Source organism: Heptranchias perlo, chromosome 41, assembly GCF_035084215.1.
Source record: "Heptranchias perlo isolate sHepPer1 chromosome 41, sHepPer1.hap1, whole genome shotgun sequence".
NCBI lineage: Eukaryota > Metazoa > Chordata > Chondrichthyes > Hexanchiformes > Hexanchidae > Heptranchias > Heptranchias perlo.
The window spans coordinates 14,542,931-14,562,673 of record NC_090365.1 but is presented as its reverse complement, the minus strand read 5'-3'; the positions used below and the strand labels follow the sequence as shown (position 1 = coordinate 14,562,673).

At 43.0% G+C, this 19,743-nt stretch overlaps 1 protein-coding gene across 2 annotated transcripts in view; it reads left to right on the top strand.

Moving 5' to 3' along the window:
* Positions 1-2,688: 2,688 nt before the first annotated feature.
* Positions 2,689-19,743, top strand: part of LOC137305852 (regulator of microtubule dynamics protein 3-like) — a 37,642-nt gene continuing 20,587 nt past the window's right edge. For both annotated transcript variants that reach the window (XM_067974787.1, XM_067974788.1), the window contains exons 1-5: positions 2,689-3,238; positions 5,773-5,895; positions 12,109-12,355; positions 15,950-16,052; positions 18,940-19,000. In XM_067974787.1, the coding sequence (XP_067830888.1) occupies positions 2,772-3,238; positions 5,773-5,895; positions 12,109-12,355; positions 15,950-16,052; positions 18,940-19,000 (1,001 nt within the window). In that variant the 5' untranslated portion in view covers positions 2,689-2,771. The remainder of the gene's footprint in view (positions 3,239-5,772; positions 5,896-12,108; positions 12,356-15,949; positions 16,053-18,939; positions 19,001-19,743) is intronic.

Genomic DNA, 19,743 nt, shown 5'->3' with positions numbered 1-19,743 from the left:
CACCTCAATTAGATCACCCCTTAATCTTCCATACTCAAGGAAGTACAACTCCTGTCCTCATAATTTAACCCGTTTATCATTGTGACAAAATTAATGAATCATTCCCCGATATGGAAAGTTTCTGCCTATGCCCATAGTGTAGACATATCAACCACTTACAAATCAACATAGTATAGAGTAGGTGGGTTAAACTACAGAAGCATTTCAGGGGAACCTAGATAAACACATGAGGGAGAAAGAGATAAAAGGCTGTGCTGATAGGGTCAGATGAAGAGGGGTGGGAGGAGGTTTGTGTGAAGCATAAACACCGGATGGCATGTTTGTGTGCTGTAAATTCTGTGCAATGTAAAACTAGCATAGTGGGCTTGTCTGTGCTTTGTAATCTCTCCAGCACCAGTTTTGCTTTACATTGAACTCATCTCATCCCCCCCTCAGAAAATTTCAAAGATTTACCTGTGAAAAGATCAGAGCATCAGGTTATTTTCCCATTAGATTAATCCCATTTATTAAGGTGCGTTGTCCTTGTAAAGCATCTGCCGAGTTTTTGTTTGGCACACACCGACATGATGATGCAATTTGCACTAAACTTCATAATTTCATCATCAAAACAGCGCTGTGTGCCCCCTGAATAGCGAAAATCAAGTGCAGCTGCTCTGCCTCGCCCCTCAATAAGCATTTGCTCAGTATTAACGGCTGAAGAGATAGAAGAGACAAAAAGAATGCTGGAAATCAGCTGAAGTTCTGATGAAGGATTCACACCCAAAAAAGTCTCAACCCTTTTCTCTCTTTCATAATCTGGCTGGCCTGCTGTGTGTTCCCAGGATTTCTATGGCTCAGTGGGTAGCACTCTCACCTCTGATCAGAAGGTTGTGGGTTCAAAGTCCCACTCCAGAGACATGAGCACATAATGCAGGCTGACACTTCAGTGCAGTGCTGAGGGAGTGCTGCATTGTCAGAAGTGCCGTCTTTTGGATGAGATGTTAAACTCAGGTGCATGTAAAAGATGCTATGCCACCGTTTCGAAGAAGAGCAGGGGAGTTTGCCCCGGTGTCCTGGCCAATATTTATCCCTCAACCAACATCACTAAAAATAAACAGGTTTTCTGGTCATTAGCACATTGCTGTTTGTGGGATCTTGCTGTGCACAAATTGACTGCTGTGTTTCCTACATTACAACAGTGACTACACTTCAAAAGTACTTCATTGACTGTAAAGCATTTTGGGTTATCCTGAGGTTGTGAAAGGTGCTATATAAATGCAAGTTTTTTTTTCTTTCAATCCTTTAAAAATTGGGGAAAATAAACAAAAAAATAGAGTGGGGCACAAAATATTCCTCCATTTGACATCCTGCTGTATTTCACCAATCCTAATATTTCACTCCCAACTTCTTTCAAACTGTTATAATATTCAGACTCCTGTCAACGCAACAATTGAAAAACAAAGGCTATTGCCCTCACTCAGAAAATTCCTATGCAAAGTACAAGAGAACCATCTCTTAGCCTGGACAGAGACAGGCTTTAAAATACATAGACAAATTTGTTATACCCAAACTCCCAGCCTTTGCAGGAATACTTATTGCCATCCTTTCCAGGGTAGATTCAACCTCAAAGGAGGAATAGCTGCTGGGGAATTGGAGCATCACAAAGATTAATTGTCAGCCAGGACCTGCTGCAAACTATCGCAGCAAAAGAAAAAACTTACATTTATAAAGCTCCTTTCATGACCTCAGGACATGCCAAAGTGCTTTACACCCAATGAAGTACGATTGAAATGTAGTCACTGTTGTAATGTAGGAAACGCAGCAATTTACACAGAGCAAAGTCCCACAAACAGCAATGAGATAATCTGTTTTAGTAATGTTGATTAGGAACATAGGAACAGGAGTAGAATATTCAGCCTCTCGAGCAAGTTCCGCCATTCAATTAGACCATGGCTGAACTGTATCTTAACTGCATCTACCCGCCTTATTTCTGTAACCCTTAATACCCTTACCCAACAAAAATCTACCAACCTCAGTTTTGAAATTTTGGTTGATGGATAAATATTGGGTCAGGACACCGGGGAGAACTCCCCTGCTCTTCTTCGAATAGTGGCCATGGGATCTTTTACATCCACCTGAGAGGGCAGACGGGGCCTCGGTTCAACGTCTCATCCGAAAGACGGCACTCCCTCAGTACCTCATCCCCTCCTCACTGGCCCTGGCCTTAACTCACACACGGAGGAGATTTGTCGCTCCGATTGATTTGGAATCGGGTTTTTATGTAACATGTATACTTTCTTTTAAAGATAAAGGATCATTTACCTTAGCTGTAAAACTCTGCATGACCCTCACTATACTTACCTGTAAGTATTCTTGAATGTCCACCATTGCCTGCAAACCTTGCATAAATTACCCCCCCCCCACACACACACACAAAAAAAAACAATTAAATCAGTAAAGATAACCAAATATCACCAGGCTTCGGTCAACTGGGTCACACTTTAGCTTTAAAAATGCATAAAAATATTAACAACAGACCGTACCTGGGCAGGTGTGGACCTCGTGCGTTGCCATGGCAACACGCAGCGGGCGGGAAAGTGAGCGGGCTTCCAAAGGGCGTGAATCCCGCCCCGCCGTAGTCCCGCGAGATTTGACCCGCTGTCTCCCGCTCGCGCGTCCTTAGCAACGGGGAGGGCGCGTCACATGACTTTTGGCGATCGGTGGCCCTGCTCCCCAGCCGGCCGCCCATCAGGAGGCAGTGACTGGGACAATGGCCTGATTAACCCAAGCCGATGTTAAGTAAGGAGAGGTTCAAGGCCCTGGGGGTGCTGGCCGGGGCTGGGGTGGCTTCTGGATTCTTGGGATTTTACTACTTCTGGAAACGGCAGAAGAGCCCTCTGGAATTGGAAGGTTTGTGGGAGGAGGAGCATCTCAGGCCCATTTCCAACCCAGAGCAGCCCTTGGCAGAGACAGAGGCCCACCAAGCTCCCAATGGTCCCTCAGAGGAGCAGGTTGAGATACGGTGGCACCTGGACTCCATACAAAGCTGCCTGGATGGCCTGAAGGAAGAGGTGTCCTCCCTGAAGGGATGCATCCAAACCATTGTACAGAAACAGGCCAGTCTGAGAAAACATAAAAGTGCCAGGAGGAAGAAGAGGAGATATGAATCCAAGAGAGACAGCGATGATTCGACAGAGTCTGTCTCCATCTACTTCACAGCAAACGCTGGGAAAGCCTCAGACAGCGAGAGTGAGGCGGGGTTAGTTATAATTATTGCTCCACTGGGAGGGTGGGAACATGGTGACTTCCCTCTGCTGCTTCTTAATATTCATTTTGTTAATTGTGTGGCTTGGGCCTTTCTTTCATTTACATTGAAGTTCAATTATTAGCCACCTTCACACTACTACGTATATGTATGTGTGTCCTATTTCTCATCTACCTGCTGCCCCTCAGCAACATCACACTGATGACACCCAGCTCTACCTCACCACCACCTCTCCCGTCCCTCCACTGTCTCTAATTTGTCAAGTTGCTTGCCTGACATCCAGCACTGAAAGAACAGAAATTTTCTCCAGTTAAATATTGCGAAGACCGAAGACAGTGTCTTCACCTGCCTCAAGTTTCCTAGCTACCGACTCCGTCTCTCTCCCGGCCGCTGCCTGAGGCTGAGCCAGACCGTTCACAAACCTTGCCGTCCTATTTGACCCTGAAATGAGCTTCTGACCCCACATCCACTCCACCACCAAGACCGCCTACTTCCACCTCCGTAATATCGCCCGTCTCCACCCCTACCTCAGCTTATCTGCTGCTGAAACCCTCATCCTTGCCTTTGTTACCTCCAGACTTGACTATTCCAATGCTCTCTTGGCCAGGCCTCCCATCTTCCACCTTCAATAAACTTGAACTCATCCAAAACTCTGCCCGTATCCTAAAGTCCCGTTCACCCATCACCCCTGTACTCGCTGACCTACATTGGCTCCCGATCCGGCAACACCTCGATTTTAAAATTCTCATCCTTGTGTTCAAATCCTTCCATGGCCTCGCCCCTCCCTATCTCTGTAACCTCCTCCAGCCCTACTAACCTGCGAGATCTCTGCGCTCCTCCAATTCTGGCCTCTTGCACGTTCCCAATTTTAATCACTCCACCATTGGCGGCCGTGCCTTCAGCTGCCTAGGCTCCAAGCTCTGGAATTTTCTCCCTAAACCCCTCCGCCTCTCTACCTCTCTCTCCTCCTTTAAACCTACCTCTTTGACCAAGCTTTTGGTCACCTGACCTAATATCTCCTTATGTGGCTCGGTGTCAAATTTTGTTTGATAATCGCTCCTGTGAAGCGCCTTGGGACATTTTACTGCTTTAAAGGCGCTATATAAATGCAAGTTGTTGTTGTCGTTCTGTCCCAGAATTTAGCATCCTGATGTATTTATGCATCACAGCAGGGCCTCGATCACGGAATTTGTGTGGACGTGTTGAACTTCATTGCCATTTAAGATTGTAATTGGAAAAAATTACCGTCCCTAAACCATCCTGTCTGCACAGAGTTACCTGATCTCAGCCTGAGAGATTATAGGTGTTTCTGATTTGCCTGAGCGCTCTTGGGTTAGAGAGGGGAAAACTCGGCCACCATCCAGTGCCTCCTGCTGAGAAATGTGTGTTCGGATGGAGGGCGAGGACCAGATCAGCTGTGATTCCCCATCTGTGTTTTTTTTTCCTTTTTTTTGTTTTAGGCCCCCCCTTTTATAAGAAGGGGGGGTTAGCATGTGTTCATGTGCAGTAAACCAATAAACCCAAAATAAGTGCCAAATTATAATTTTATTATATCGGTCCAGGATGCACTCCAGTCCCTGCGGTGACCACCGGTCGCGGAAAGCCTCAAGCGTACCAGCAGACACCGCGTGCTACCTCTGGTTGACTAGCCAGTCACCACTTGCTCTCTAGGTTCACATATAAAGAATGGCCAGTTGGGTGATTGCTCTGTGTTTGTGTGTGTGTATATATGTATATGTGTATGTGTCTGTACGTATATATATTTGTAATTAAGTGTGTCTGCATATGTATATATGGGTGCCTGCGTGTGTATATGTATACATGTGTATGTACATGTGTATACGTATATGTGCATCTGTATGTATGTATATGTGTCTATATGCATTTATGTGTGTATGCACTTATGTATATGTGTCTGAGTGTGTATATATATATATATATATATGCTTATATGTATTTTTGTGTCTGTATATGTATGCATATGTGTGTGTATGTGTCTGTATATATGATGGGTATATGCGAGTATATGCATTTGTGTGTATGCATATGCAAGTGCCTCTATGTATATATGTGTGTGTATGTGTATATATATGTATGCACATATAATATGCATGTATATATATAATATATATAATGTGTGTGGTTTGTATGTGTGTATTAGTATCATCAAAAAGTCCAGCACTATAATTTAAGAATATAATTCACTGAATAGATCTGTTAAAGCATACTTGTGGTGTAAGACATGAAGTCCAGCCAAATTAAAGCAAAAGTCTTCCAAGGCAGCATGCGTTATTTCAGAACTACACAGGACGGGGACAGCTCCAATCTAAAGCTATCAGCTGGATAGTGACAGTGTCTAGAAGATCTTAAGGTTAATCATAATTCTTCATCTTTTATGCATTGAAAAGGATACTGGTGGTAAGGCGTCCGCTAAATTAACACTCCAGGAAAAGAATGTATTTGTGAGCCGTGCAGATTCTTTGGTGAGGATTGAAAGTAAGAATTTATGTTTCCTTTGTAATCCACAGACCAATAGGAATCCCTGCAGCATTAGACTGTTCCATGCTTGCTTTTACAGCTTCATCGTTCACAGATGACAGGACTGAGCTGGATCCTGATTCTCCATTTCTTCAGTTTCAGCAGGAAGCTGGGTAATAAACTGAATTTAATGTAAATGTAACATTATTCTGCCCTCCTGCTGGCCAGCTCTGTCACGTGAAAAGTGTAAAAGGACCGTTTGCTGAGAGGGCAGTATAATGCTCTAATAACATTTCCTATTAGTTACTTTTTTATTAAAGAGTGTTGCACAGTTGCAAAAGAGTCACCAACTGCACTAAGCAGAGAGTAACCTGCTGTTGGTGAGAACTAAATACCTTCATCACACTGTCTCAGTATTTGTCTATGAACCAGTGCTTGTCAAACTGTTCACCATCTTCAGTGCATAAATGTCTGGACACAATTCAGAGTAGTTTGATTAAATGGGATGCTTATCACTATTCCGTTCTGCTGTCTCTAAATGCACTTCCAATTTGCTCTGCTGCTGTCCTTGGGGAACTGAGTTGTCATGAGGCACAGGATCCACCACCCGACAGTACCTCGACCAAGTGATCATTCTTCATTGTGAGCCAGACAGTGATTGTCAGTATGCTATTCAACTGTGGAAGCATCATAGCTGACCTGCTCCTGTCCTCATCTCGCTCACTTTCACAGTACCCTTCATTGATGTTTCCTCCCACAGCCCAGGGTGGTTGAGACCACTAGTAGCACCTCTACCATTGTCCCATCTCAGATCAACTAGCCCAGCATAGACCGCTAATTGAGCTTTGTGGTCTGTATTGTTCAGTTCCATACCAGACGTACTCTTACCAACTGACTGTTAGGAAAATTGTGAGGTGCAAATGCTGCCCCATTGGTTTTGGGCCTTGATCTGTTGTCTACAAAGCAAGAAAGGAATCTATACATTTCATAGTATGATACAACATAGAAGGAGGCCATTCAGCCCATTGTGCCTATGCCTGCTCTTTGAAAGTGATATTTGGGAAGCTCTTTCAAAAATCCGGCCCAGGAACAATGGGACGAATGGTCTCCTCCTGTGCTGTACCTACTATGGTACTATCCAGTTGGTCCCACTCCCCTGATCTTTCCCCATAGCACTGTAATTTTTTTCCCTTCAAGTATTTATCCAATTCCCTTTTGAACGTTATTATTAAATCTGCCCTTTCAGGCAGCGCATTCCAGACCATAACAACTGGCGTAAAAAAAAATTGTTGCCTCTGGTTCTTTTGCCGATCACCTTAAACCTGTGCCTCTGGTTACCGACACTTACGCGAATGGAAACAGTTTCTCCCTATTCACCCTATCAAAACCGTTCATGATTTTGAACACCACTATCAAATCTCCTCTTAACCATCTATGCTATAAGGAGAACAACCCCAGCTTCTCCAGTCTCTCCACATAACTGAAGTGTGGTGCCCAGAATTGAGCACAATACTCCAGCTTTTCTTTTTATTCGTTCATGGGATGTGGGCGTCGCTGGTGAGGCCGGCATTTATTGCCCATCCCTAATTGCCCTTGAGAAGGTGGCAGTGAGTTGCCTTCTTGAACCGCTGCAGTCCGTGTGGTGAAGGTTCTCCCACAGTGCTGTTAGGAAGGGAGTTCCAGGATTTTGACCCAGCGACGATGAAGGAACGGCCGATTATATTTCCAAGTCGGGATGGTGTGTGACTTGGAGGGGAACGTGCAGGTGGTGTTGTTACCATGTGTCTGCTACCCTTGTCTTTCCAGGCGGTAGATGTCGTGGGTTCGGGAGGTGCTGTCGAAGAAGCCTTGGCGAGTTGCGGCAGTGCATCCTGTGGATGGTACACACTGCAACCATGGTGCACCGGTGGAGGGAATGTTTCGGGAGGTGGATGGGGTGCCAATCAAGCGGGCTGCTTTGTCCTGGATGGTGTTGAGCTTCTTGAGTGTTGGAGCTGCACTCATCCAGGCAAGTGGAGAGTATTCCATCACACTCCTGACTTGTGCCTTGTAGATGGTGGAAAGGCTTTGGGGAGTCAGGAGGTGAGTCACTCGCCGTAGAATACCCAGCCTCTGACTTGCTCTTGTAGCCACAGTATTTATGTGGCTGGTCCAGTTAAGTTTCTGGTCAGTGGTGACCCCCAGGATGTTTAGGTCTAACCAGTGTATTATAAAAGTTTAGCATAACTACTTTGCTTTTGTACTCTATGCCTCTATTAAGTAAGCCCATGCATTTTTAATAGCCTTCTCCAGTGGATAGACTGGAGAAGCTGCGGTTGTTCTCCTTAGAGGAGAGAAGGTTGCGAGAAGATTTGATAGAGGTGCTCAAAATCATGAGGGGTCTAGACAGAGTAGATAGAGAGAAACTGTTCCCATTGACAGAAGGGTCGAGAACCAGAGGACACAGATTTAAGGTCATTAGCAAAAGAACCAAAGGCGACATAAGGAAAAGATTTTTTACGCAGCAAGTGGTTATGATCTGGAATGCACAGTCTGAAAGTGTGGTGGAGGCGGATTCATTTGTGGCTTTCAAAAGGGAATTGGATAAGTATTTGAAGGATAAAGATTTGCAGGGCTACGGGGAAGGGGCAGGGGAGGGGGACTTGCTGGATTGCTCTTGCTGAGAGCCGGCACGGGCTCGACTGACCGAATGGCCTCATTCTGTGCTGTAACCATTCTATGATTCTATGATTCTCAACTTGTCCTGCCACCATCAAAGATTTGTGTACATACACTCCCAGGTCTCTCTGATCCTGCACCCCCTTTAGAATTGTACCATTTAGTTTATATTGCCTCTCCTCATTCTCCCTACCAAAATGTATCACTTCACACTTCTCTGCGTTAAATTTCATCTGCCATGTGTCTGCCCATTTCACCAGTCTGTCTATGTCCTCCTGAAGTCTGTTACAATCCTTCACATTGTTAACTACATTTCCGAGTTTCGTGTTATCTGCAAACTTTGAAATTAAACCCTGTATACACAAGCCCAGGACATTAATATATATCAAAAAGAGCATTGGTCCTAATACTGACCCCTGGGGAACATCACTGTATACTTCCCTCCAGTCTGAAAAACAACCGTTCACCACTACTCTCTGCTTTCTGTCCCTTAGCCAATTTTGTATCCACACTGCCACTGTCCCTTTAATCCCATGGGCTTTAATTTTGCTAACAAGTCTATTATGTAGTACTTTATCAAATGCCCTTTGAAAATCCATGTACACATCATCAACTGCAATGCCCTCATCAACCCTCTCCGTTACTTCACCAAAGGACTCAATTAAGTTAGTCAAACACGATTTTCCTTTAACAAATCTGTGCTGACTTTCATTTATCAGTCCATACTTTTCCAAGTGCCAATTAATTTTGTCCCAGATTATTGGGCAGAATTTTGACTTTGTGCCAGGAAGTGGGGTGGTGGGGCGGGGGCGCAGATTTTCGGGTGCGAAACCCAGAAGGTTAGTTGGCCAATAGATTTTACTTCCTGGCTTCACACCTGGCAGCCAGCTTGTTGACAGGCTGGCTGGCTGTCGGGCAGGAAGGCCTGCAGTAGCAGGCTGCAGCTGGGGGTCAGAGGGAGGCCGGGATTTGGAGATCGGAGTTCGCTGGAGGTCGGGTGAAGAGTCGATGGTGGGTGGGGGTCCCCCATTGTTTGGGGGAGGGGTGGGGGGCAGCCGATCGCGGGGTTCCTGTCGGTCAAGTGAGCTTGTTGGGCCTGGATGTAGCACTCCTGCTCCTCCAGGTCCATAAGCAGTGCAATAAAGGCACTTACTTCATGAATCCGGCCCTTCTCACCTGCTCTCACCTGACGTGAATCAGAAGCGATGGGAAACCCAAACAGGTAAAGTTAAATTCATTTTAATTTTCCAATACACAAAATATTAAGTACCTCAAGCATGTCAGTGAGTTACATTGCCCTTTTTAAGTATCAGCCCGCTGACTTTAAGTGGGGGCTGGATTTCCTGGTGTCTGCTGCGCGTACATACTTGCTTGGGTTAAACTCAGGAGTAGGCATGTTGGAGCCAGGATGTGGTCCTGCTCTGAAAAGCTGTTAACTTAACCTCCCAATTCTTAGGCTGACTGGCCTGTAACTGCTGGTTTTATCCCTCTCCCCTTTTTTGAACCGGGTGTAACATTTGCAATCCTGCAAGTGGCAGGAAACAGTGAATGGTCATTTTTCAGACTGGAGGAAGGTATACAGTGGTGTTCCCCAGTGGGGTACTAGGACCACTGCTTTTTTTTGATGATGATATTAATGACTTGGACTTGGGTGCACAGAGCGCAATTTCAAAATTTGCAGATGACACAAAACTTAGAAGGGTAATAAACAGCGAGGAGGATAGTGATAGACTTCAAGAGGATATATACAGGCTGGTGGCATGGGCGAACACATGGCAGATGAAATTTAACGCAGAGAAGTGCAAAGTGATACATTTTGGCTGGAAGAACAAGGAGAGGCAATATAAACTAAATGGTACAATTCTAAAGGGGGTGCAGGAACAGAGAGATCTGGGGGTATATATGCTCAAATCTTTGAAGGTGGCAGGACAGGTTGAGAAAGCGGTTAAAAAAGCATACGTGATCCTGGGCTTTATAAATAGAGGCATAGAGTACAAAAGCAAGTAAGTTATGTCGAACCTTTATAAAACACTGGTTCGGCCACAACTGGAGCATTGAGTCCCATTCTGGGCACCACACTTTAGGAAGGATGTGAAGACCTTAGAGAGAGTGCAGAAAAGATTTACTAGAATGGTTCCAGGGATGAGGGACTTAAATTACGTGGATAGACTGGAGAGGCTAGGATTGTTCTCCCTGGAATAGAGAAGGTTGAGAGGAGATTTGAAAGAGGTGTTCAAAATCATGAAGGGTCTAGACAGAGTGGATCGAGAGAAACTGTTCCCATTGGCGGAAAGGCCAAGAACCAGAGGGCAAAGACTTAAGGTGATATGAGGAAAAACCTTTTTACACAACGAGTGGTTAGGATCTGGAATGCACTGCCCGAGGGAGTGGTGGAGGCAGATTCAATCATGGCCTTCAAAAGGGAACTGGATAAGTACTTGAAACGAAAAAAATGTGCAGGGCTACGGGGATAGGGCGGGGCAGTGGGACTAGCTGGATTGCTCATGCATAGAGCCGGCGCAGACTCGATGGGCCAAATGGCCTCCCTCTGTGCTGTAACCTTCTATGATTCTATGATTTGTAGGGCTTAAGTCATATCCCACAGATCTTCGTAATGCATTCTCCATATATATAAATGGAGATGAATCGTTTTCCTTTATTTTAGTTTTGAAAAATGAATGGCAATGTGCCAGGGTAAGTGGGTGACACAGATATGGAGGCTACCAGTAATGAAGAGCAATCCTTGGGTAATATCATAGGTTGAAACATCTCCAAAGAAGTTTAGCTAAAATGAAAAATGGCATATACCGGAAATATGAAATAAAAGCAGGTAATACACATCAGGTCATTTAGCATCCATAAAGAGAAAAGATAGCATATTAAAATTTTGCATGTGTAACCCTTCATCAGAATTAGATGAAGGACACACTCCCCAGAACATTAGCAGTCTCTCTTTTATCCTTACAGATGCTGACTGACCTGCCATGATCTGCTTTTATTCCAAATAAGTCTGTGGTCTAAGATGTAAAATAACTAACCTGCATGTTCTAATGCAAGAATGTGCAGGTTACAGGTTTTCAGGAAATACAGGTGGATAAAGCGTCGATTCATGCTTGAGTATTTTCCATTTTTGGCTCCAGGAGTCAACATTATAGACTCCCCAAACCAGGTATAGCAACGGCCCTCGATTTTATTTACCTCCTCCCAGCCTCATGCCTCATCATTCACCTCCAATATTGCCAACACTCAAAATTTGGTTAACAATTTATTGATTCTGCACTATTGTTTTAATGCACTTATTTGATGGGGATAGAAGGGAGAGAGACCATTTATTTCCCAGAGCTCAGCTCATGTTTATAGGCAGATCTCAAAGTTCCAATATTGTCTGATCGTCTCAATCAAGTTTGAAGTCTGTATATCGTTCTCGGGTATCCATCTAAATATTATTTAAAAATCTTTCATCGAGCACATACGTCATGTCCACAAACCTTACTTCCTGTTGTCCAGATTTTTGATCACACTTTTATATCAACATTTCCCATTAACTTTTTCTATGTCAACTGTCACAATGTAGTGTGGGCTTTTACTGCCATGTGGCTCTGTGGACCAAGTTTCTAAAGTCTCTCCAAACTCCATTGCCATTTTGTATATAAAAGAAAACTTACATTCATCAATTGACCTTGGGCAATGCCACAGAAACTTACAAGTTATTGTACATTTATTTCCAGTCACACCACAGCATGTACTGACACAGAGGTGGAGAAGGACGATGAACAGGACAGCAATTTGGTGCAGATTCTGGGATTCTCCCCTGCTCTGGAACCAGAGGTTGGGGCTGATGTGCAAAGCTTGTCACTGTCAGAAGTAGAACAGAATGAAATGAGTTCACTGCTGCAAGAAGTAGACAGACTACACGGTGGAAGCCATGAGGAACAAGAACATGGATTCAAAGTCCTTTTAGACAATAAAAATAAGGTAAAAACAGTGCAAAACTTTGTTACACAATTATTACCGAGGCAAACTAGCCTACAATAACGTAGCAAACTTGTAAGAAACAATTTGTTGGATCTATTTTTTTAGAATTCACAATTTTGACCCCAATGCTCGTAATGCCCATGGAAATAGTAGTTAATAAATATTCATTAATAAAAAATTACTACTCCAATCAGCTGGCTAAATAACTGCTAAAGAAACTTGTTTTTTTAAAATGAGTTATTTTTTTCTATTTTTCAACTTTAAAGTTTGGTTTCACTCTGCCCGACACTTCCTGCCCTGATGGCCACACCGCCTCATCTGGTCTACACAAGACTCGAATCCATATTATATAGTTGGCTCTTAATGTCTTCTAAAATGGCCCAGCAAGCCACTCAGTTGTAAATCAAGGCACAAGGAAATAAATGCAGCCTTTGTCAACATAAGCTGCATCCCGGGAACAGATAAAATTAATAGCAGCTGCAAATCCACTTCCTAACAATCTGCAAAAAGAACTTCTTAAAATTGATTCTTTACATTGCTAAAAAAAATGTATTTTAACCACATCGCCAAGTTCAGGTTGGGACAAAGCCAAGCATTACTCCCATTAACCCTTACCAGTTTTGTTCATTCAGACTAGATTAGCTAAACCATGGAGTGGCTCTTAGGAAAATGATACTAAATTTCATTGTGAGGTTTAAGCAGATTATAAAGTAGAGAGCAGCATATGATTGGAAATATGTTCTAATGTAAGGATATGTAGATTACAGAAGTTTCAAAATACACTGGCAAGTAAAGAACATTGTGTATGTTCAAGAGTTCTTTAGAAACCAGGCAGAATGCGTTTTACTGAGTCTCTCTAGCAGCTGGCCTTGGTGAATCCAGCAAGGTGACTTTGTGGTTGCCACTGGCTATGTGAACCTATGTGTCAAGAGCCAGCATCACTAGCATCCTACTAACCCCAATCTAAAAACAGTGTTGATTGTCAAATTTTCAAGGAATCTTATCCCCGACTTTAGCAGAATCTATCCTCTACACAGTGTTTAATTTCACCTCTTGTTACTTTTCTCAAATGCCCTTCAAGTTTTAAACTGAATAAAACTCAACAAGAGCTTCCCCTGTTGGCTCCACTGGCTTAGACAGTGAGTCACATAGATCAGAAGATCTCAGATTTGATCTCCTGTCAGTGCTGAGTTAACTGAATTTAGCAGGTGTGAAATAGAGGGTCCACAATCGACCTCAGCACTCCCAGACGAGAGCGGAGAAAACTGCCCAAAGTTCCTGCTTCTGATTGCTATCCAATAGACCCGCCCCCCCCTCATTACTTTGCAGTCTAATAGCCTGCTGAAATGCACAGTTACCAGAATGGCTACTTACACGAGTTACCAGGGGACAGTGGAATTGTACCCAGTGATGAGTCAACGCCCAAGGAATGGTGGAGGGAAGGAAAAATAAATAATTCATCCTCTATTCAGTACTTGAGCTCATCTTTTCTCAAACACCTTCCAACTTTGAACTTAATGAAACTCAACAGTAGGGTGCTACTATGTGTTTTGCTAGAAAATGGTACAATGGATTTGAACTTAAGGTTTATTACAATAATAAAAAACACAGAAAATGCTGGAAATGCATGCAAGGTCAGTCAGTATCTGATAGAGGGGGATAGGGTGATATTTTAGGTGCGGCCCATTCATTCTTTCCAGCCAAATGCTAGCCTGTCTTTTATTTTCAGATGGTGACTGCCCTCCCGAGCAGGAGTAGGCCATTCAGCCCCTCAAGCCTGTTCCACCATTCTTAACTCTATTTACCTGCCCTGGTTCCGTAACTCTTAATACCCTTGCCTAACAAAATTCTATCAATCTCAGTTTTGACATTTTCAAATGACCCCCAGCCTCAAAAGCTCTTTGGGGGAGAGAGTTCCAGATTTGCACTACCCTTTGTGTGAAGAAGTGCTTCCTGACATCACCCCTGAACGGCCTAGCTCTAATTTTAAGGTTATGCTCCTTGTTCTGGACTCCCCCCACCAGAGGAAATAGTTTCTCTCTATCTACCCTTTCAACTCCTTTAATCATCTTAAACACCTCAATTAGATCACCCCTTAATCTTCTATACTCGAGGGAATACAAGCCTAGTCTATGCAACCTGTCCTCATCATGTAACCCTTTTAGCCCCGGTATCGTTATGGTGAATCTACGCTGCTCCCCATCCTGTGCACTTCCAGCATTTTCTGTTCTTATTTGAGATTTATAGCAGTCATGGTTTTTATTATATATAATGATGATTAACAGTTAATAGTTGGTTAATAGTTTTACTCTGTTAAAAATGAGCGACTGTAATTTTTATAAACTTTATCTATTTAGGTGAGATTGCGAAGGATTCTGGGAAATGTTCCTGTAGGCTTTTTTTTAACCTGCTTGGGGTTTTGAGAATTGTGTTTTTTCATGAGGAGGGCTTCAGCTCCAAGGATTACATGGGGAGAGGGTCTCAACCATAATTGTGTGTCTTATGACATTAGAGTATGTCTAGCAGGTCAAAAGGGAAACAAGATAGCCAAGAGCCCAGAGACAGGAAGGTTCCACATTCTACTCAGTGTTCCATTTTAGTTCCGTTGTGGGCCCAGTTCCGGGTCCAAGTGTCTGCCTATAGAGATACTGATTGTCAGTGTTCTGTACATGATGTATGAGGGTCTTTCGCATTGAAAGATTGACAGTCACAATGTCATTGCTGCAGCCTTGTTGAGAAATAATTTACCGTTGATTATTTTATAGAAATTTTTTGGCCGGCATCTCTGCAGGTATGAACGTTTTAAATCTGTCACACATCAGGTGTTGCACTCGGATGTTACATTATGTTACAGATGCAAAACAATGTTTTTTTAAAAAAAGAAAGAAAACCAGCTATTTTCTGCAGTTTTTTTGAACTTGGGCAGGGACCTTGGATTTACAATCGGCTGCCAATATCTGGAGAAATAACCAACCCTCTAATTGACCTCACGATGTATCCAAGAGGATTATTCTCTAATTGACTCAAGAATGTGCAGTTAGACAGTGTGGCCCTAAAGGGACATAGCAGCAGAATAATACATTATGCATACATGATGTAATGCACAAAATATAGGCGGACACTCCAGTGCGGTACTGAGGGAGTGCTGCACTGTCGGAGGTTCCATCTTAGGAATGAGATGTTAAACTGAAACCACGTCTGACCTCTCAGGTGGACGTAAAAGATCCCATGACACTATTCAAAGAAGAGCAGGGGAGTTCGCCCGATATCCTGAGCAATATTTATCCCTCAATCAACATGACTAAAAAAAAAACAGATTATCTAGTCATTATCACATTGCTGTTTGTGGCATCTTGCTGTGCGCAAATTGGCTGCTGTGTTTCCTACATTGCAGTGACTACACCTCAAAAAGTACCTCATTGGTTGTAAAGAGCTTTGGGAAGTCCTGAAGCAGTGAAAGGCGCTATATAAATGCAAGTCTGTCTTTCTTCTTTCTTTACACTGTAATTATTTTTTTATGTATCGGTAAAGTAAACCTCACCGAGCCATTGTCTCATGGCATAGCACTTCTATTAACTCTCTCATGACTTACAGTATGGGAAGAAAAAAGAGTTCTGCTGGCGGATGATTCGTGCCTACAGCGACATGTTTCAGCTGACGGACGATGAAGAAACACAGAAATGCTATGCTTTGGCTGGTAAGAAACTTATTATCGCAACTCCAAAATTCAACCCTGTTGGAGATTAGTTTGGGCAGCCTTAATCCATTAAATTGTTACGAGGATGGCTGATGTGGGAAACTGCCGCTTCACTGTGTTGAAATGAAGACACATCACACTGTCTCCTACTTTCATTCTTTCACAGTATCTGAAAACTGTAATTCCTTAGCTCCCTCAATCTTCCCTTTCTTCATATAATCTATAGGCCTTTCAAACCTAATCTTCACATTATTTAATAGCCATTTACCTCATTTTCTCCCCTTTTTTCAACTCTGGAGGTCTCCTGCACTGTGGGTCTTAATACTTTTTCTAAGTATTGTTTCTCAATGAAACAAAATGTCACATTTTTGCTACAGAAGGCACTGGAGGCTAGGCTCATGGACAGGGCAGTGCCAAGGGTGCTTTACCCCACATCAATCCCATGTTAAACTTAATATAGGGGAATTTGGTGTAAACACTGGGTGGAAATGTGCTCCATTCCGCAGCACTGAGATCCCTCAAATTAATGAGCAAAAGTTCACACCTACTGACTGAGTGCTTGAGAAATAACTGCAATTAAAAAAAATCAGCTGAATAGTTTTCTTGTTTTATGCATACTCAGGTTCCTTTCTTTCTCCCTCGAGTTTCTTTCTATCCCCCTCGAGTTTATTTCCACCTTGAGTTTCTTTCTTTCCCCCTCGAGCTCAGAGGTAGCAGCAGGATTCGGGTATAGAATCATAGAATGGTTACAGCACAGAAGGAGGCCATTCAGCCCATCGAGCCCTTGCCGGCTCTTTGTAAGAGCAATCCAGTTAGTCCCATTCCCCTGGTCTTCCTCCATAGCCCTGCAAATTTTTTCCCTTCAAGTGTTTATCTAATTCCTTTTTGAAAGCCACGATTGAATCTGCTTCCACCACCCTTTCAGGCAGCACTTTCCAGATCATAACTACTTGCTGCGTTAAAAAAAGCTTTTCCTTATGTCACCTTTGGTTCTATTGCTAATCACCTTAAACCTGTGTCGTCTGGTTCTCGACCCTTCCACCAATGGGAATAGTTTCTCTTTATTTACTTTAGCTAAACCCTTCATGATTTTGAACACCTCTATCAAATGTCCTCTTAACCTTCTCTGCTCGAGGGAGAACAACCCCAGCTTCTCCCTCTATCCACGTAACTGAAGTCCCTCATCCCTGGAACCATTCTAGTAAATATTTTCTGCACCCTCTCTTATGCCTTCACATCCTTCCTAAAGTGCAGTGCCCAAAATTGGAGACAATACTCCAGTTGTGGCCGAACCAATGTTTTATAACTTCCTGGCTTTTGTACTCTATAAAGCCCAGGATCCTGTATGCTTTTTTAACTACTTTCTCAACCTGCCCTGCTACCTTCAAAGATTTGTGTACATACACTCACAGGTCCTTCTGTTGCTGCACCCCCTTTAGAATTGTACCATTTAGTTTATATTGCCTCTCCTTGCCAAAATGTATCACTTTGCACTTCTCTGCATTAAATTTCATCTGCCATGTGTCCGCCCATTCCACCAGCCTGTCTATGTCCTGTTGAAGTCTATCACTATCCTCCTCACTGTTTACTACACTTCCAAGTTTTGTGTCATCTGCAAATTTTGAAATAGCACCCAAGTCCAAGTCATTAATATATATCAAAAAAAGCAGCTGTCCTAGTACCGACCCCTGGGGAACACCACTGTATACCTTCCTTCAGTTTGAAAAACAACTGTTCACCACTAATGTCTGTTTCCTGTCACTTAGCCAATTTCGTATCCATGCTGCCACTGCCCCTTTTATTCCATGGGCTGCAATCTTGCTGACAAACCTATTTTGTGGCACTTTATCAAATGCCTTTTGAAAGTCCATATACACAACATCAACCGCATTGCTCTCATCGACCCTCTCTGTTACCTCATCAAAAAACTCAATCAGGTTAGTTAAACACGATTTTCCTTTAACAAATCCATGCTGGCTTTCCTTTATTAATCTACACTTGTCCAAGTGACTATTAATTTTGTCCCAGATTATCGTTTCTAAAAGCTTCCCACCACCGAGGTTAAACTCACTGGCCTGTGGTTGCTGGGTTTATGCTTCCACCCTTTTTTGAACAAGGATGTAACATTTGCAATTCTCCAGTCTCTGGCAGTGCCCCAAATGGCCATTCTTCATTTGTGACCATCAGTTGGTTAGTCCTTCATGGAGGACATCACAGTCAAGCGCAATCCTGTCCTCACCTGACATGCAAGATTCCGCACTTTCAGCAGGGGTCACTGGATAGTGATCAGAGTCAGCAGCCCTGGTGATTGTATTCTCCATAGCCCAGTGGCACTAAAGCCAATATTTCTCTATCCTTGCTGAGTTCAGCCATTAGCACAGAGCAAGAATCAAACTAGGGACCTCCTTGGTATACATGCTCAGTTCATTCTGGGCAGCATCCTTACCAATTGAGTCGTCTCAATTTCTCTTAATCTATGACCTCTCTCCGACTGACCTTTGAGTTTGAGTATGAAAATTTAGAGGTGTTTCTTTAACACCAGTAAGTGCTGTATTATTTTGCCATTGAGCAACCAGTTAGATTCAGACCACAGTCAATCAGTTTGCAAGATTGAGTTTGTAAGCTGCCAGAAGAAACTAAATGCTGCTGTATGTAACATTACTTAAAACCATACTAGTTTGCCCTTATAATTTGACACTGCATCATTAGGAATTTAACAATAATACAATGACAACAAAACCTGGGGAGCCCATAAAGATTGTTTTCTAGATGATTACCAAAACATCTTCTTAAAATTCCAATTATTCGCAGAGAAATCTGATTATTTTATATTGAATCTCCAAGTTCTTTTGTGATTCTTCATTCCACTTTCCCTCATTCTCCATAGGAAAAGATGAAGCAACTGCCAGTCTGCAGGACCATGGGGACAGTATAGAATGCCAAATATGGTATGGAATTATTCCTTCTTTTCCAGTCCCATATTATTAGCCTAGCAGGTCAGTAAAACAACTACAAAGGGGATGACTCATGAAAATGTGTGTGCTGGGATTTTTATTCTGATAAGTGAAATAACAGAACAATGCAAGTGAGGTTGGGATAGAAAATGGGTGAACTGTGGAAGGAATAGTTCCTCTGCTTGCTATTTGTAAAACACATTGGCCCAGATTTTGCTGCCAAAATAACGACGAGTTTAATGTGCACACCGTTATTAATGTGTAAATCATCCAGCAACCTGTGGTGAGGAAGAGAAACCCTGTGAATTGTGAATCGCCACAAGTTGCTGGACGATTTGTGCCACTCAGCCTTTAGCCTCACGAAAACAGCAGCTCGCCCTCAACCTCCCGTGAGTTTCAAGAAATTGCTGCATTCGCGCATTAATTGCCAATTAAACTCGCTGCAGAAAATGAGGACTAGTACTTAAAAGCACAAGTACCTTTTTAATGAGGAGATTTATGTTCCTGCAATGTCACTCAACCTCTCCGACCCAGAAAGCGAACAATTGAAACTGGAGTCTCATTCCTGCAGGTAGTAAATTGTTAGATTTTTAAAATTTTACATTTTTACATTCTTTTCTTACTTTTCCTTTCTGACTCTTTTATTGTCTCTCTTAATCGAATCTTTCTTTCCCTCTCCTTATTTCTCTTTCTGTACCTGATTTGACTCCAATTCACCTTATTTCCTTCTCCATTGT